Here is an 18977-nt window from a genome sequence, read left to right as displayed (position 1 = left end):
AGTGTAGAACACATCTCACCACGCTAAAACAGTGGATGTGGCTCTTAATGAGACACGGGGTGTCTGCGCCCTACACCACTGGAGAAATTACACTGTTTAGCTGGTATTGCACCACCTGACATCTGCCGGGAAGTAGCAGCCAATAGTGAAAGGACCACGGCAGTGACATCTCCAGCTCATCCCTTGTTTGGGTATCAGCCAGCACGTCAACAACTTAAATCAAGAAATAGTTTTCTAAGATCTACAGAGACACTCGCTGGAACACCTCAGCAAGTGACAGTCCAAAGTGGCAGGCTCAAACCCAGAACCTCAATCAATGGCTGATACCAAATGAGAGACTCCCCCCTGGGCACACAGAGGACTGGGCGACTTGGAAGGCGCTGAACAGACTGCACTCTGGCACCACGAGATGCAGAGCCAACCTTCAGAAATGGGGCCACAAAGTGGAATCCACGACATGCGAGTGTGGAGGAGAGCAAACCACTGACCACCTGCTGCAATGCAACCTGAGCCCTGACACATGCACAATGGAGGACCTTCTTGAGGCAACACCAGAGGCACTCCAAGTGGCCAGATACTGGTCAAAGGACATTTAATCAACTACCAAACTTGCAAATTTTGTGTCTTGTCTGTTTGTTTATTTTGTTCTGTTAGAAATGTAATACAATTGACTGGTTGCCCCTGACACGATAAATAAATACTACTGACCAAGAGGTCATGAGCTCAAAGCCAGCCCGGGTCGGAGTAAGCTCCTGACCATTAATAGTCTACCATGCTGTTGACCTATGCAGCCCGAAAGGCAACAACAATTTTTATTGATTAGCCAGTTGGCCTTATCAAAAACAGACAGTGCAAACACAACATACAACATACGTCTGGTCCTCTTAAAATAGAATACAAATATATAGCAATTTATCAACTTAAAACCAAAGTAGATTGGGTTGTTGTAGGGTTTTTTTTGGGCTATATGGCCATGTTCTAGAGGTTCTGAGGATGCTTGCCATAGATTCAGGTGAAACGTCAGGAGAAAATGACCTCTAGAACATGGCCATATAGCCTGAAAAAACCTACAACAACCCAGTAATTCCGGCCATGAAAGCCTGCAACAATCCAAAGTAGATTATCCGTAGATATATGCATCAACTATCCTCGTCTCCCCTACACTGCACCCCCATCTGATCTATATACTATTGATCTCCTTTTAGCAGCTTTAAACAAATAAAGGGCAACTTTTGTTGTCAAAAACGGGTTGTAACCAGCCAAGAAAAATAAGGTTTTAGCCGCTGTATCCCAGTTTATTTTATTGCAAATAAAAGGCCATAAATATTGTCTGAGTATGCAGTCTGAAAGACAATTGCATTTGTCAAGTAGGAAAATTACGTAACATAAAACCTTCCAGCAGCGTGCAGAAGAATGAGGAAGTACTCCTTCAAAAGACCCGGTGAAGCAGCAGCTCCCCCTGTGGCCGGAACCGAGCATACCCTCATGAAGCCGGAAAAGCTGGAATGTTAAATGGCCTCTATGTCTGCCTATATATGTTGTATGTTAAATGGCACTGAACATTTGCCATGTATACATGCATTGTAATCCGCCCTGAGTCACCTGCGGAGTGAGAAGGGCGGAATATAAATCCTGTAAATAAATAAACAAACAAACAAATAAATAAAACTACTAGGCCGTTAATGCTAATCAAGGTGGCCAATTGAAACATTCACACCTACCTCCAACAGACAAGAGTTCTTTCTCCCTCCCTGGACATCATTCCACAGATATATAAACCCCACTTGTGTAGTTTCCAACAGACCTCACAAGCTCTGAGGATGCCTGCCATGGATGTAGGCGAAACGCCAGGAGAGAATGCTTTGGAAACATGGCCAGGCAGCCTGGGAAACGCACAACAACCCAGCACACAAACCACTAGCATAAAAGCACACTTCTTCAATGCGAGATACTGATCCCAGGCCTTTCCTCAGGACAGAATAACAAAACCAAAACAACACTTTATTTATAACCCGCCCTCTCTCGCCAAGGGGACTCAGGGTGGTTTCCAACGAGTCGCAAAAATGGCAAACACTCAATGCCTAAAATCCAGATCTCTTTCTGGCCTCCGACGGCGTCAGTGCTGACTTCCAATGCGGGGTTGCTATAAGATGTTCTCACTTCCCTGATGCAGGAATCCTCATGTCAATATCCAATACGCAGGGTGTATTCTCATTCATTGGATCAAATTTGGCACAAATACCCATACGTTCACATGTAAATACTGGTGGGGTTGGAGAGGGATTGATTTTGTCCCTCCCCAAAGCTTGTGTCATCCTGAGGAGTGTGAGGTAAACCTCTGTGTGAGAGAAGCTTCGGTGAGAGATGCCGCAGGTTGAAGGCCTCGTGTGTAAACCTACTGTGTGAAACTCCTGTGTAAGGTTGATGGGAGAGCGAAGCTGTTTATCTGCATGAAAAAGAAGCCCAGCGTGGAAGCAACAAAGGAAGAATTTTATTTGTGTTGTGGAAACCTTGTTTTTGTGTGAAGCTCCTGTGTAAGGTTGATGGGAGTAGAGGCTCTGTGAGAGTGAAGCTGTTTATCTGCATGAGAAAGAAGCCCAGCGTGGAAGCAATGAAGGAAGTATAAACAACTTTGTGTTGTGGAAACCTTGTTTTTGTGTGAAGCTCCTGTGTAAGGTTGATGAGAGAAGAGGCTCTGTGAGAGCGAAGCTGTTTATCTGCATGAGAAAGAAGCCCAGCGTGGAAGCAACGAAGGAAGTATAAAGAACTTTGTGTTGTGGAAACCTTGTTTTTGTGTTGTGGAAACCTTGTATTTGTGTGAAGCTCCTGTGTAAGGTTGATGGGAGAAGAGGCTCTGTGAGAGCGAAGCTGTTTATCTGCATGAGAAAGAAGCCCAGCGTGGAAGCAACGAAGGAAGTATAAAGAACTTTATTTGTGTGGTGGAAACCTTGTTTTTGTGTTGTGGAAACCTTGTTTTTGTGTGAAGCTCCTGTGTAAGGTTGATGGGAGAAGAGCCTCTGTGAGAGCGAAGCTGTTTCATCTGCATGAGAAAGAAGCCCAGCGTGGAAGAAACGAAGGAAGCATAAAGAACTTTATTTGTGTTGTGGAAACCTTGTTTTTGTGTGAAGCTCCTGTGTAAGGTTGATGGGAGTAGAGGCTCTGTGAGAGTGAAGCTGTTTATCTGCATGAGAAAGAAGCCCAGCGTGGAAGCAACGAAGGAAGTATAAAGAACTTTATTTGTGTGGTGGAAACCTTGTTTTTGTGTTGTGGAAACCTTGTTTTTGTGTGAAGCTCCTGTGTAAGGTTGATGGGAGAAGAGGCTCTGTGAGAGCAAAGCTGTTTATCTGCATGAGAAAGAAGCCAAGCGTGGAAGCAACGAAGGAAGTATAAATAACTTTATTTGTGTTGTGGAAACCTTGTTTTTGTGTGAAGCTCCTGTGTAAGGTTGATGGAGAAGAGGCTCTGTGAGAACGAAGCTATTTATCTGCATGAGAAAGAAGCCCAGCGTGGAAGCAACGAAGGAAGTATCAAGAACTTTATTTGTGTTGTGGAAACCTTGTTTTTGTAAATAGTGCTATTATATCATTTTACTCTGACGAAAAGCCTTCTAAGAAAGAGATAACATTGGTCTGTGTGTTTTTGTTATTTCTATCACTGGTGCTGGGTCACATTGCTGCTGATACGTTACTTTGCTGTACATTTATGGGGAGGGTCTTTTGTTAATAAGCCCACTTGCCCAACACTTTCTTGTTCAGCGTCGACCTTCACACAGTGCTACCTAAGACATTCAGTATAACGCCGTTTTAACTTTGTTTATGTTTGTGAATACATTACAACTGTTCCATCAATTCGCTTCTGACACGATAAATAAAGTACCGTATATACTCGAGTATAAGCCGACCCAAATATAAGCCGAGACACCTAATTTGACCTCAAAAAACTAGGAAAACTTATTGACTCGAGTACAAGCCGAGCGTGGGAAATGCAGCCGCAAATTGTAAATTTCAAAATAAAAATAGATACCAATAAAATTACATTAATTGAGGTATCAGTAGATTAAATGTTTTTGAATATTTACATATAATTTTAATTATATGTAGTCAAAGTTATTTATTACAATTGAGTCAATGTTATTTATTATTTTACTCTGTAATTAGTATTATTTTTATTCAATTTATTATTATTATTACACATACATTATTTTACTCTATTATTATTTTTATGACATTTATAATAACTCTGATTAAACCATTATTCTCACCTTTTTCAATATAAATGTGCTTACATATCCTTCCAATAAGAGAGTAAAATAATAAATGCAATAATAGCAATAATAGGGTAAAACAATAAATGTAATAACAACAACAATAATGTAAAATAATAAATGTAATAATAATAATAATAATAATAATAATAATAGGGTAAAATGATATATATAGTAGTAATGAATAGAGTAAAATAATGAATGTAATCAAAATAATAATATTGATCTTCTGGAGGGGCCCTGATATCGGTCCCACCATCCTCGCAAGCGCGTCTGGTGGGGACGAGGGACAGGGCCTTCTCGGTGGTGGCCCCTCGGCTCTGGAACTCTCTCCCACTGGAGATTAGAACTGCCCCTTCTCTCCTGACTTTTAGAAAACAGATGAAAACCTGGCTCTGGAAACTGGCATTTGACAAGTGAGTCAATAACTCGTGACTACGGATGGTGATGAACTACTATTTTATTGTGACAACTTGGCCAATGTAATTAGATGATTGTATTTTAGTATTTTAATGTTTTAGTGTATTATGGGATGTGATGTTTTTAAACGATTGTTTGTGATACTGTTGTGAACCGGTCTGAGTCCCTCCACGGAGGTGAGAAGACTGGTATATAAAAGTTCTAAATAATAATAATAATAATAATAACAACAACAGAGTAAAATAATAAATAACATTGACTCGAGTATAAGTCGAGGGGGACATTTTCATCCTAAAAGAAGGGCTGAAAAACTAGGCTTATACTCGAGTATATACAGTAATAACAATACAAAGTAGAGTAAAATAATAAATGTAATAACAGAGTAAAATAATAACTATAAAAACAACAACAATAGAGCATAATAATAATAAATAGAGTAAAATAATAAATGTAATACAAATAATAATAGAGTAAAATAATGTAAGTGTAATAATTGGCTGCTGATCCAATTCCGAGCACAATTCAAAGTGCTGGTCTTAACCTGGTCTTAACCTACAAAACCCTATACAGTTCCGGCCCAGTGTATCTGTCCGAACGGATCTCCCTCTACGTCCCACCTCGGAGTCTAAGATCCTCTGAGGAGGCCCTGCTCTCGACCCCACCTCTATCGCAGGTGAGCCTGGCGGGGACTAGGAGCAGGGCCTTCTCGGTGGTGGCCCCTCACCTATGGAACTCACTCCCCGGGGAGACCTGGATGTGGGACCAGGCATTTGGACATTCTGGCAACTAAAGAAAGACCTTGATGTTGAGCTGGAACTGACGAAACGGAATGGATTTACGGAACTCTGAGCGCTGAGCATAGGATTAGTTTACTATTGTATTAGTGTATTGTTATGTACTGATGATTTTAATTTGTTAACTGTTTAAGTACTGTATGTATGTATATTTGATATAGGCATCGAATTGTGCCTCCCTTTGTAAGCCGCCCTGAGTCCCCCCTCGGGGGTGAGAAGGGCGGGGTAGAAGTAACGGAAATAAATAAATAAATAAATAATCTAATGAAAATAATACTAATTACAGAGTAAAATAATAAATAAATAGGGCTGGGCAACCACGGAAAAAAATGTTTCTAAACTCGATTCGTTTTTAGGGGGTGTTTGCGTTTCGTTTTTTAAAAGAATTCCGAAATTGTTCTTTAAAAAAGTTCGAAATATATGAAATTTCGGAAATTACGAAACAATTACGAATCGATTCGTTAATGGCGGACGCGATTGCGCAATACGCTAAAAAAAAACCTCCAAATGGGACAGGGGGAACTTCTGAAGCTTCCCTCTCCCTCTGTTGTTGTGATAATTTATTTTTTTATCACTGATAAAACAAACAACAACTATAAAACTTGCACCAGACATACGGAAATAATAACAAAACGATTTCGAACCAATTACGAAATGAATTGAAAAATTCGTTTCGATTTTTAGTTGCTCCTGAATGGCTCAATATCGGATCGTAAGCTAATTTAAATACGAATCAATAACGAATTACGAAATTAACGAACGAAACCGCCCAGCCCTAATAAATAACATTGACTCGATTATAAGCCAAGGGAAGCTTTTTCAGCCCAAAAAAAGAGGCTGAAAAACTTTGAGTATATACAGTACTTCTCATTTGTTGTTTCTGAGCTAATGGCGAGAATCAGGTTTGTGGTGGTGGCAGAAACTGGTCCCACAAGGAAGCCATGGGACTGGAGGAAGCGCTGACCCGAGAGAGGCCTCAGGAGGAGAGAGGCGCGAGAAAGGCCTGGCAATGAGAGGAACTCCACCGCTCCTTCAAAGGCTTGCAGGCATGCACACAGACCAAGGCAGTTCAGGCCTGGGCCTAGGCTTTCCCCTGTGAAGCTGAGCATTCCAAGGAAGGACTTTGCTCCTTGCGCCTTCCGCGCGGGGAGGCGATGTAGCAGCGCTACTAGGGAGAGAGGGAGGCACTTCCGAAGCGCAAGAGGCCCACCCCGCAGCAACACCAGGCAGCCAGGAGGTTGGGAGAGTGGCAGGCAGCCAAACGCAGCTGACGCCGCCGGATGATTCCGGCGCAGACCGGTTCTGGAGACACAAACAAGAAGCGGGCAGTGCCCTTCGGAGGCCAGGGCCGCACTGCATGTCCACGGAAACGGAGAGAGAGAGACACTGCCGAGGCATAACCATGCCTGTTCCCAGGCACCGGCAGGAAGGGAAGCCTCTTTGCAACCATTCCTCTAGCACAGTGTTCCTCAACTTGGGGGTTGGGACCCCTGTGGGGGTTGTGAGGGGGTGTCAGAGGGGTCGCCAAAGACCATCAGAAAACATAGTATTTTCTGTATTGTCGAAGGCTTTCATGGCCGGAATCACTCAGTTCTTGTGGGTTTTTTTCGGGCTATATGGCCATGTTCCAGAGGCATTTTTGCTGACGTTTCGCCTGCATCTATGGCAAGCTTCCTCAGAGGTGAAGTCTGCTGGAGCTGGGAAAAAAGGGGTTTATATATCTGTGGAATGACCAGGGTGAGACAAAAGGCTTTTGTAAGTTGGGCTAGGTGTGAATCTTTTCAACTGACCACCTTGATTAGCATACAATGGGCTGACTGTGCCTGGAGCAAACTCTTCTTGAAAGGTGATTAGATGTCCCTGCCTGTTTTTCTCTCTGCTGTTTTAATTTTAGAATTTTTTAATACTGCTAGCCAGGCCAATGGATACTCCACCTCAGACATCAGAAGAGCTGCAAGACCAAGAACAAGCCACGAGAGTCAAGATGAAGATCCACCCAGAGGAAAAGTGTTCCTGCCATACATCAAGGGAACCACTGACCGCATAGGGAAGCTGATGAGGAAACACAACATACAAACAATCTACAAACCCACCAGGAAAATCCAACAAATGCTACATTCAGCAAAGGACAAGAGGTATCCTCTCACCTCTGCAGGAGTCTACCGTGTACCATGCAGCTGTGGACAAGTCTACATAGGGACCACCAAACGCAGCATTGCCCAGACACGCATCAAGGAACATGAAAGGCACTGCAGACTACTTCAATCAGTCATAGCAGAGCACCTGATGAACCAACCTGGACACAGCATATTATTTGAGAACACAAAAATGCTGGACCACTCTCACAACCACCATGTCAGGCTACACAGAGAAGCCACTGAAATCCACAAACATGTGGACAATTTCAACAGAAAGGAAGAAACCATGAAAATGAACCAAATCTGGCTACCAGTATTAAAAAATTCTAAAATTAAAACAGCAGAGAGAAAAACAGGCAGGGACTTCTAAGCACCTTTCATTAAGAGTTTGCTCCAGGCACAGTCAGCCCATTGTATGCTAATCAAGGTGGTCAGTTGAAAAGATTCACACCTAGCCCAACTTACAAAAGCCTTTTGTCTCACCCTGGTCATTCCACAGATATATAAACCCCTTTTTTCCCAGCTCCAGCAGACCTCACCTCTGAGGAAGCTTGCCATAGATGCAGGCGAAACGTCAGGAGAAATGCCTCTGGAACATGGCCATATAGCCCGAAAAAAACCCACAAGAACTGAGGATAGTATTTTCTGTTGGTCATGGGGGTTCTCAGAGGCGGCCCTAGGTAATTTTCAATGGTAAGCAAACAGTATTTTGGCGCCGCCCCCCAACCAATCACAGATATTATTTTTTTATTTATTTCGAGGTTTTATATACCAACCCTCTCACCTTCAAAGAGGGATTCGGACCGGTTCACAACATGTGTTAACATACAAAGAATATACAATAACAACACAATGCCACTTCATTGCACGATTAAAATATCAGCACCATACACATTAAAACATTATCATCCCAGTTAAAAGAGCCAAATCGTCCAACACCATCACAATCCCATTCATCATCCTCCTTTCATGTGGGCAAAGAATTAAATCAGTTGTCAAATGCACAACCAGGTCTTTGTTAGTTTCCTGAACGTCATGAGGGAGGGGGCAGTTCTGATCTCTAATGGCAGGGAGTTCCAAAGTCGAGGGGCCACCATCGAGAAGGCCCTGTCCCTCGTCCCCACCAGCCGTGCTTGTGCAGGCGGAGGGACCGAGAGCAGGGCCCCTCCAGACGATCTTAGTGGTCTTGATGGTTCGTAGGGGAGATATATGTTTTCTGTTCGTCATGGGAGTTCCCCCGGTGGCACAGTGGGTTAAAGCACTGAGCTGCTTAGCTTGTTGATCAAAAGGTCGCAGGTTTGATTCCGGGGAGTGGCGTGAGCTTCCGCGGTCAGCCCTAGCTTCTGCCAACCTAGCAGTTCGAAAACATGCAAATGTGAGTAGATAAATAGGTACCGCTCCAGCAGGAAGGTAACGGCGCTCCATGCAGTCATGCCGGCCACATGACCTTGGAGGTGTCTACAGACAACGCTGGCTCTTCAGCTTAGAAATGGAGATGAGCACCACACCCCAGACATGACTGGACTTAATGTCAGGAGACTACCTTTACCTTTACATGGGAGTTCTGTGTGCCATATTTGGTTCAATTCCATCATTGGTGGAGTTCAGAATGCTCTTTGATTGTAGGTGAACTATACATCCCAGTAACTACAACTCGCATATGTCGAGGTCTATTTTCCCCCAAGAGCGCCTCAAGAGCGCCCCTGCTCAAAATAACCTATACTGCAAATGCTTACTTTGCGTAATGGGTTGAGCCGCCCCTGGGGGTTCTGTGTGGGAAGTTTGGTCCAATTCTATCATTGGTGGGGTCAGAATGCTATTTCATTGTGGGTGAACTATAAATCCCAACAACTACAACTCCCAAATGTGAAGGTCTATTTTCCCAAAACTCCACCAGTGTTCACATTTGGGCATATCGAGTATCCGTGCCAAGTTTGGTCCAGATCCACCATTGTTTGAGTCCACAGTGTTCTCTGGGTGTAGGTGAACTACAACTCCAAAAACTCAAGGTCAATGTCCACCAGACCCTCCCAGTATTTTCTCTTGGTCATGGGAATTCTGTGTGCAAAGTTTGGTTCAATTCCATCATTGGTGGCGTTCAGAATGCTCTTTGATTGTAGGTGAACTACAAATCCCAGCAACTCCAACATTCCCAAATGACAAAATCAATCACCCCCAACCCCACCAGTATTCGAATTTGGGCAGATCGGGCATTTGGGATCCTGCATATCAGATATTTACATTATGATTAGCAAAATGACAGTTATGAAGTAGCAACAAAAATAATGTTATGGTTGAGGGTCACCACAATATGACGACCTCTACTAAGGGGTCACAGAATTAGGAAGGTTGAGAAACACTGCTCTAGCAAAACATTGAGGGAGGGGGAGAAATCCAAGGCAAGGCAGTTTGGAAGAAGAAGGAAGGTGGCTCTCAGAGAAAAGCACAAGTGCCGCGTGTATATTGTCCGTTGGGAATCTTCCTTCTCTCCCAAGGTAAAGGTTTTCTCTCCCAAGGGAAAAGTTTTCCCCTGACATTCAGTCTAGTTGTGTCCGACAGGTGCTCATCTCCATTTCTAAGCCAAAGAGCCAGCGTTGTCCACAGACACCTCCAAGTCATGTGGCGAGCATGACGGAATGGAGTGCCGTTACCTTCCCACCGAAGCATTACCTATTGATCTACACACATTGGCATTTTTTTTCGAACTACTAGGTTGGAAGGAGCTGGGGCTAACAGTGGGAGCTCACCCCGCTCCCCAGATTCGAACCTGTGAAACTTTCGATCAGCAAGCTCAGCAGTTTAAGCCGCTGCGCCACCCCCAAAAGAAGCCCACTAAATGAGGGCAAACAACAGGAGGCCCAGACTGTCTGGATTCACTTTGGAGAGAAAGGCACAAGGCCCATGCCTTGACGGTGCCCCCCCCACCCCAACCCCAAATGCATGGGACCGACAATCTGTCGCAAGGGAGTTCCTCTGAGGCCCACACAAACAGGCACGACCAAACCTTCAAAGGCTTCTTCTCACAATCGTCACAACAACAACCACTTCACATTTCCTCCTTGACGCTGCAAGGGACGGACTATACGGAACGGGGAAAGCCCTGCTCCTTGTGCAGCTAGCCATCTGTTGTATTGCCAGGGTGTCTTTCTACACAAAGGTTCGCCCAGGTCAGTGCCAACCACCATTGACTCCCCAGATGGAATAATTACGAATTCTCAATGCGGGGCAACGAGAAGCAAACGCAACTCCCTGAAAGCCAGGCAAAGTCCACCTCCCAAATGCAGGCCAGAACCCAAAAGCTCCCATTAAACAGTCTCCCTGCTAGAATCCAAGCCAGGACAAAACGAGGATTCACTATGGAAAAACTTATAATAACACAAAGGACCACCACCTCATCCACTTCATTGGAAATCTGCTACAAAACAGGAGCTTTTTTGTTGAGTTCCAGGGCCAGAGAAGTAGATGGTGAAGACAGAAGAATGGGGTGCATACTTGCTCCATCCATGTTCAACATTTACACAAATGACCATCCACTTCCAGAAGGGACAGAGAATTTCCTCTATGCTGATGATCGTGCCATCACCGCCCAAAAGAGGGAGTTTGAAAGGGTGGAACAGAAGCTCTCTGAAGCTTTAGGTGCTCTTACTGCCTATTACAGGGGAAAACGGCTTGCACCATCAATGTTTAACATTTACACAAATAACCAGCTACTGTCAGAAGCGACAGAGAGTTTCATCTATGCTGACGATCATGCCATCACCGCCCAAGCAGAGAGCATTGAGTCGGTTGAATAGAAGCTCAAGGGCCAGAGAAACAGATGGCAAAGACAGAAGAACGGCTTGCCTCAGGGGAGCATGCTTGCTCCACTCATGTTTAACATTTACACAAATGACCAGCCACTGTCAGAAGCGACAGAGAGTTTCATCTATGCTGACGATCGTGCCATCACCACCCAAACAGAGAGCATTGAGTCGGTTGAATAGAAGCTCAAGGGCCGGAGAAACAGATGGCAAAGACAGAAGAACGGCTTGCCTCAGGGGAGCATGCTTGCTCCACTCATGTTTAACATTTACACAAATGACCAGCCACTGTCAGAAGCGACAGAGAGTTTCATCTATGCTGACGATCATGCCATCACCGCCCAAGCAGGGAGCTTTGAAAGGGTGGAACCGAAACTCTCCACAGCTTTAGGTGCTCTTACTGCCTCTTACAGGGAAAACCAGCTGATTCCTAATCCATCTAAAACACAGGCGTGTGCTTTTCACCTTAAGAACAGACACGCATCTCGAGCTCTGAGGATTACCTTGGAAGGAATCCCACTGGAGTATTGCAGCACACCACCATACCTGGGAGTCACTCTGGACCCTGCTCTGACTTACAAGAAGAACTGCCCCAACTATCAGGCAAAAAGTGGGTGCTAGAAATAATATCATACGAACGCTGAATGGCACAACCTGGGGATCACAACCAGACATAGTGAAGACATCGGCCCTTGCGCTTTGCTACTCTGCTGCTGAATACGCATGCCCAGTGTGGAATACATTGCACCACGTTAAAACAGTGAATGTTGCTCTTAATGAGACATGCCACATTATCACGGGGTGTCTGCGCTCTACACCACTGGAGAAATGACACTATTTAACCGGTATCACACCACCTGACATCCATCGGAAAGTAGCAGCCAGCAATGAAAGGACCAAGGCAGTGACATCTCCGCCCATCCCCTGTTCGGATATCAGCCAGCACACCAATGCCTTATGTCAAGAAATAGCTTCCGAAGATCTGCAGAGGTACTTGCAGGAACGTCTCAGCAAGAGAGAGTCCAAAAGTGGCAGGTCAAAAGCTAGAATCTCAGCCCATGGCCGATACCAAATGAGAGACTCCCTCCTGGGCGCACAGAAGACTGGGTGACTTGGAAAGAGCTGAAGAGGCTGCACTCTGGTACCGCGAGATGCAGAGCCAACCTTAACAGTAGAGTCCATGACATGCAAGTGTGGAGAAGAGCAAACCACAGACCACGTATTACAATGCAGCCTGAGCCTTGCCACATGCACAATGGAGGACCTTCTCACCGCCACAGCAGAGGCACTCCAAGTGGTCAGCTTCTTGTCAAAGGACATTTAGCATCATGCCAAGCTTTTAACTTTGTTTGTGTTTTAAATACCGTATATACTTGAGTATAAGCCAACTCGAATATAAGCCGAGACACCCAATTTGACCAAAAAAAAAACTGGGAAAACGGATTGACTCGAGTATAAGTCGAGGATGGGAAATGCAGCAGCTACGAATACATTTCAAAATAAAAAATAGATACCAATACAATTGCATTAACTGAAGCATCTGTAGGTTAAATGTTTTTGAATATTTACATAAAACTGTAATTTAAGAGACTGCCCAACTCTGATTAAACCATTATTCTGACCTTCTTCAATGAAAATGTGCTTACGTATCCTTCCAATAATAATAAATAAAGTAATAAATATAATAATAATATTAATAATAATATAATATAATGGAAATGTAATAATAGCAGTAATAATAGTGTAAAATAATACATGTTATAATAACAATAAATAGAGTAAAATAATAAATGTAAAAATAACAATAATAAAGTAAAATAATAAATGTAATAAAATAATAATAGCAACAACAATGTAATAATAATAATAATAATAATAATAATAGAGTAAAATGATAAATATAGTAATAATGAATAGAGTAAAATAATGAATGTAATAATAATAATAATAATAATAATAATAATAACAGAGTAAAATAATAAATAACTTTGACTCGAGTATAAGCCGAGGGGGACTTTTTCAGCCTAAAAAAAGGGCTGAAAAATTAGGCTTATAGTCGAGTATATACAGTACATTGCAAATGTACCCTCACCTTGCTTCTGACACAATAAATAAATAACCAAGTTTTGCCTTTAACAGAACTCAGTGCGCTTGCTCCATCCATGTTTAACATCTACACAAATGACCAGCCACTGCCAGAAGAGACAGAGAATTTCATCTATGGTGATGATCATGCCATCACCACCCAAGCAGGGAGGTTTGAAATGGTCGAACAGAAGCTCTCCAAAGCTTTAGGTGCTCTTACTGCCTGTTACAGGGAAAACCAGCTTGCACCATCAATGTTTAACATTTACACAAATGAGCAGTCACTGCCAGAAGTGACAGAGAATTTCATCTATGCTGACAATCGTGCCATCACCACCCAAGCAGGGAGCTTTGAAACAGTTGAACAGAAGAATTTAGGTGCTCTTACTGCCTCTTACAACATTGCATTTCTCTCCCATCCCTCCATCTCTATTGGCCAGTAAAAGTCTCAGGACCATATCACACACCTTACATAATAAACAGGCTCACGGTTTCAGTCTGCCTGAAGCCCATACTGACAAAAGCACTGAATTCACAACCGGAGGGGCACCAGCCCAATGCTTGCAAACCCAAGTGCAAACATGTATTCCTGGCTGATTTGAACAAGACAGTGACGCCATGGGCCACCCCCAGGACATGGACACCCTCCATGTTTTTGAAGCAATAGATGACCCGCCTTGGTTCTGGAGGCCCCCCAATCCATTGGAAAAGTGTCCCACCAAAGGCCAAGGCCAATCCCAGTCTCCAAACAGGCCTGCACCAGCCCTGGATCCTTCACAGAAGCACAACCACAAGATGCACTTTAACTTTTCCCCAACTTCAAATGCACAAGAGCTGTTTGATTGCCATTCTCATTATCTCCAGATAATCAAAAGTTATGGGAGTTGCAGTTCAATAACACCTGGGGACCCAAATGGGGTCAAAACGAAAGAGAACCAACCACAATGTAGAACACGTATATAGTTGGCCCTCTGTCTCCACAAATTCTCCATTCATAAATTCAAGAAATAATAATAACAACTACTACTACTACTAGTAAAAAAATTATAATTAGCTCTTTGTCCCCACGGATTCCCTGACCGTGGGTAATAACATCATTGACAACAACAATTAAAGAACTCCATCCACTATCTAAATCAGAGGACCTCAAACTAAGGCCCGGGGGCCGGATGCGGCCCTCCAAGGTCATTTATCCGGCCCTCGCTCAGAGTCAACCTAAGTCTGAAACTACTTGAAAGCACACAACAACAACAATCCTATCTCATCAGCCAAAAGCAGGCCCACACTTTCCATTGAAATACTAATAAGTTTACATTTATTAAAATTGTTCTTAATTTTAATCATTGTATTGTTTTTAAATGTTTTTGCACTACAAATAAGATATGTGCAGTGTGCATAGGAATTCATTCATGTTTTTCCCAAGAATTATAGTCCAGCCCTCCAACAGTTTGAGGGAATGTGACCTGGCTCTCTGTTTAAAAAGTTTGAGGACCCCTGATCTAAATTAATATATGGTTGGTCCTCTCTCTATGTCCACAGATTCTCCGTCCATGAATTCAACACATAACAACAACAACAAACTACTAAAGAGTGCCAACCACTATGTAAAATACTATATAATTAGCCCTCTCTCGGTCTCCGTGGATTCCCCGTCCATGGATTCAACACATAGCAACAAACTACTAAAGAGTGCTGACCACTATGTAAAATAATCTATAGTTGGCCCTCTCTGTGTCTCAACAGATTATCCGTCCATGGATTCAACACACAATAACAATAACAACAACTATCAATTAAAAGATCGCCAACCACTGTGTAAACTAATACATGGTTGGCCCTCTCTCTATCTCCATGGATTCGTCTTCCATGGATTCAACACACCATAATAATAATAATAATAATAATAATAATAATAACAACAACAACAACAACCACCACCACCACCACCACCACCTACAAAGAGGGCTGACCACTGTGTAAAATAATACATGGTTGGACCTCTTTCTGTCTCCTTCCATGATTCTCCTTCCATGAATTCAACATGACATAATCAACATTGTCATCATTCACCACTAAAGAACACCAACCACCACCACCTACAAAGAGGGCTGACCACTGTGTAAAATAATACATGGTTGGACCTCTTTCTGTCTCCTTCCATGATTCTCCTTCCATGAATTCAACATGACATAATCAACATTGTCATCATTCACCACTAAAGAACACCAACCACTATGTAAAATAATATATGGTTGGCCTTCTCTCTTTCTCCATGAGTTCTCTCTCCATGGATTCAACATGATATCATCATCATCATCATAAAAAACTACTAAAGAGCAGTGACCACTGTGCAAAATAATAAATGATTGGCCCTCTCTCTGCCTCCATAGTTTCTACATCCATCAATTCAACACATAATAACAGTAACAATAACAAAAACAATAATAATCAACTACTAAAGAGTGCTGAATTATACACAGTTGCAAAATTATACACGGTTGGCCCTCTCTCTGTCTCCATGGATTCTCCTTCCAGGATTCAACATGACACGACAACAACAAAAACTACTAGAGAGTCCCAACAACTGTGTAAAATACTACACGGTTGGCCCTCTCTCTGTCTCCATGGATTCTCCTTCTATAAATTCAACATGACATAAAAATAATAATAACAATAATAATCAACTACTAAAGAGCCCCAACAACTGTGTAAAATAATACACGGTTGGCCCTCTCTGTGTCCATGGATTCTCCTACGAATTCAACATAATAATAATAATAATAATAATAATAATAACAACCAACTACTAAAGAGCCCCAACAACTATGTAGAATGATACATGGTTGGCCCTCTCTCTGTGTCCATGGATTCTCCTTCTATGAATTCAACATGACATAAGAATAATAACAATAATAATAATAACAATCAACTACTAAAGAGCACTGACAACTATGCAAAATAATACACGGTTTACCCTCTCAATCTCCATGGATTCTCCATCCATGAATTTCACACATAATAATAATAATAATATTAATAATAATAATCAACTACCAAAGAGTGCTGACCACTGTGTAAAAATTATACACGGTTGGCCCTCTCTCTGTCTCCATGGATTCTCCTTCCAGGATTCAACGTGACACGATAACAACAAAAACTACTAAAGAGTCCCAACAACTGTGTAAAATACTACAGGGTTGGCCCTCTCTCTGTCTCCATGGATTCTCCTATGAAATCAACATGAATAAGAATAATAACAATAATAATAATAACAATCAACTACTAAAGAGCACTGACAACTATGCAAAATAATACACAGTTTACCCTCTCAGTCTCCATGGATTCTCCATCCATGAATTTCACACATAATAACATTAATATTAATAATAATAATCAACTACCAAAGAGTGCTGACCACTGTGTAAAAATGATACACGGTTAGACCTCTCTAACGGTTAGACCTCTTCCTCCATGGAGTCAGCATGAAATAATAATAACAATACTAATCTTCTAAAGAGTGCCAACCACTGTCCACGAATCACCCCCGCCACCCTCCCTGGATTCAAGGGTCCTTTGGAAATAGGTTGGACCCCTGATCTGCAGCCGCAACCCGCCCCCGCCCCATCCCCAGAGTGCGGGACCCACCTGTCGCTACTGGTGCTGGTGCTGCTGCTGAGGGAGTCGCTGCTGGAGGACCTACTGTGGGATCCGCTGCCGCTGGGAGAGCGGAGGGGGCGTGCGGCCTGGCTGGCCAGCCTCTGGGGCGACTGGGTCCGTGACTGGGAGGAGTGCGGGGAGCGGCTGCGGCTGTGCGGGTAGCTGCTGCGCTCGGGCCTCCTGCCCCGGGCCTCCCGCGCCAGCTCCTCCCGGTAGATGTCCCTGTGCACCACGCTGGGCAGCGAGAAGGCCTCCCGGGCCGCCCGGGGCTCGTAGCGCGGGTCGTGGGCCTCAAAGCGGCTGGGGCTGCGGCTGCGGGAGCTGTAGTAGATCCCATGCTGCAAAGTCCGTTCCCGAGGGTCCCGGTAGTAGTCCTGCTCGTAATGCCTGGTCCGGTCGAAGCCGCCGCCGCTGCCGCCGCCACCGCTGCCACCACCGCTGCCCGTCCCTCGGGGCTCATGGTGTCCATAGGCACTGTGTTCGTAACCACGCTCCCTGTTATCCGAAGCCCTGCGGGGAGGAGGAGGGGAGAGCAGCCGCGTCAGTCAGAGCGAGGGGAAGAAGCCACCGACAGCATGCAAACAAGGAACTCTATGCAGCAATGGGCTCATAACCCATGCCTATGAAGCAGGAGGGACGCCGCGGACCCCCACCCCCTTCCCTCCCAGGCTTCGCGTCAGGGATGGCGCCGGGCTTTCAGGGCCAGAGTTGTGCGCCGCAGAACGAGCGTTCGCCTGCCATCTTGAATTTAGTAGCCAAAAATACTGCAGGGGCACAACGTCGTCGTGCCTTGGGATCCTGTTTTGCTGCAATTGTACAACTCGGCCATTTCATTAGCCATGAAAGCCCCCAGGACAAGCAAAAGCCCACCAAAAAAGCAGATTTCAGAAATACACTTGTTTTGCTAGGACACAGACCCTATCGAAAGCCTCCAGCGCACTGGGGCTGAGCCCTGCTGATAGCAAGGCATGGGAAATGGCCGCTTGCCATAAATATCAACACAAAATAATAGTATTAATAATTGTAGTAGTAGTAGTAGTAATAAATCCAGCATATATATCTCGTTTGCTGTGTCATATTGTGTTTTTATGTCAGTAAATAATAATAATAATAATAATAATAATAATACTTTATTTATACCCTGCCCCATCTCCCAAAAAGGGACTCGGAGCAGCTTACGACCATGGGAAAAAACATATTAGATAATATCAGCAAAGTATATAATGTAATTATAAACAATAATTAATGCAAAACACCAACCATCAATTAGAAATATATTTGAACAACATTTTAAAAAATCCCAGCAATTGCTATGGTAAAGTAAGCCGTAAAATCCGACTGATGATTATTGAGTATTCTTATAATATACTCATAATGTACTCATAGAAATACTAATATAGGGTGTGTGTGTGTATATATACAGTATATATGCAGATACAGAGATATATACATGTGTGTGTGTATGTGTATGTATTTGTATGCATGTGTATATGGCATTTCAGAAAGGTAGACCCAATTTATTATTGGGTATTTTATATTATACTCATAATGTACTCATATAAATACACATTTAGGATGTAAGTGGATTTGTTATATTGATGTATTGATGCTGATGTTAATGACTTGTGATGCTATTGTTTTTAAATGCCTAATTGATTTTGTATTGTGTATATCTAAACTGTTGTAAACCGCTCTGAGTCGCCTAAGGGCTGAGAAAAGCGGTATACAAATAAAGTAAATAAATAAATAATAAATAAATGTGTGTGTATATGCACACACTGAGAAATATACGCGTGTGTGTGTGTCTATACACACACAT

General features: G+C 43.3%; 1 protein-coding gene across 1 annotated transcript in view; it reads right to left on the bottom strand.

The window, feature by feature from the left end:
• The window catches only part of SPEN (spen family transcriptional repressor), a 72997-nt gene that overhangs the window by 33783 nt on the left and 20237 nt on the right, over window positions 1-18977 (bottom strand). The window contains exon 3 of the mRNA XM_067472705.1: window positions 17147-17668. Within this exon, the coding sequence (XP_067328806.1) occupies window positions 17147-17668 (522 nt within the window). The remainder of the gene's footprint in view (window positions 1-17146; window positions 17669-18977) is intronic.

This window comes from Anolis sagrei, chromosome 13 (genome assembly GCF_037176765.1).
Source record: "Anolis sagrei isolate rAnoSag1 chromosome 13, rAnoSag1.mat, whole genome shotgun sequence".
Taxonomy (NCBI): domain Eukaryota; kingdom Metazoa; phylum Chordata; class Lepidosauria; order Squamata; family Dactyloidae; genus Anolis; species Anolis sagrei.
This window is presented reverse-complemented; position numbering and strand designations above follow the sequence as displayed.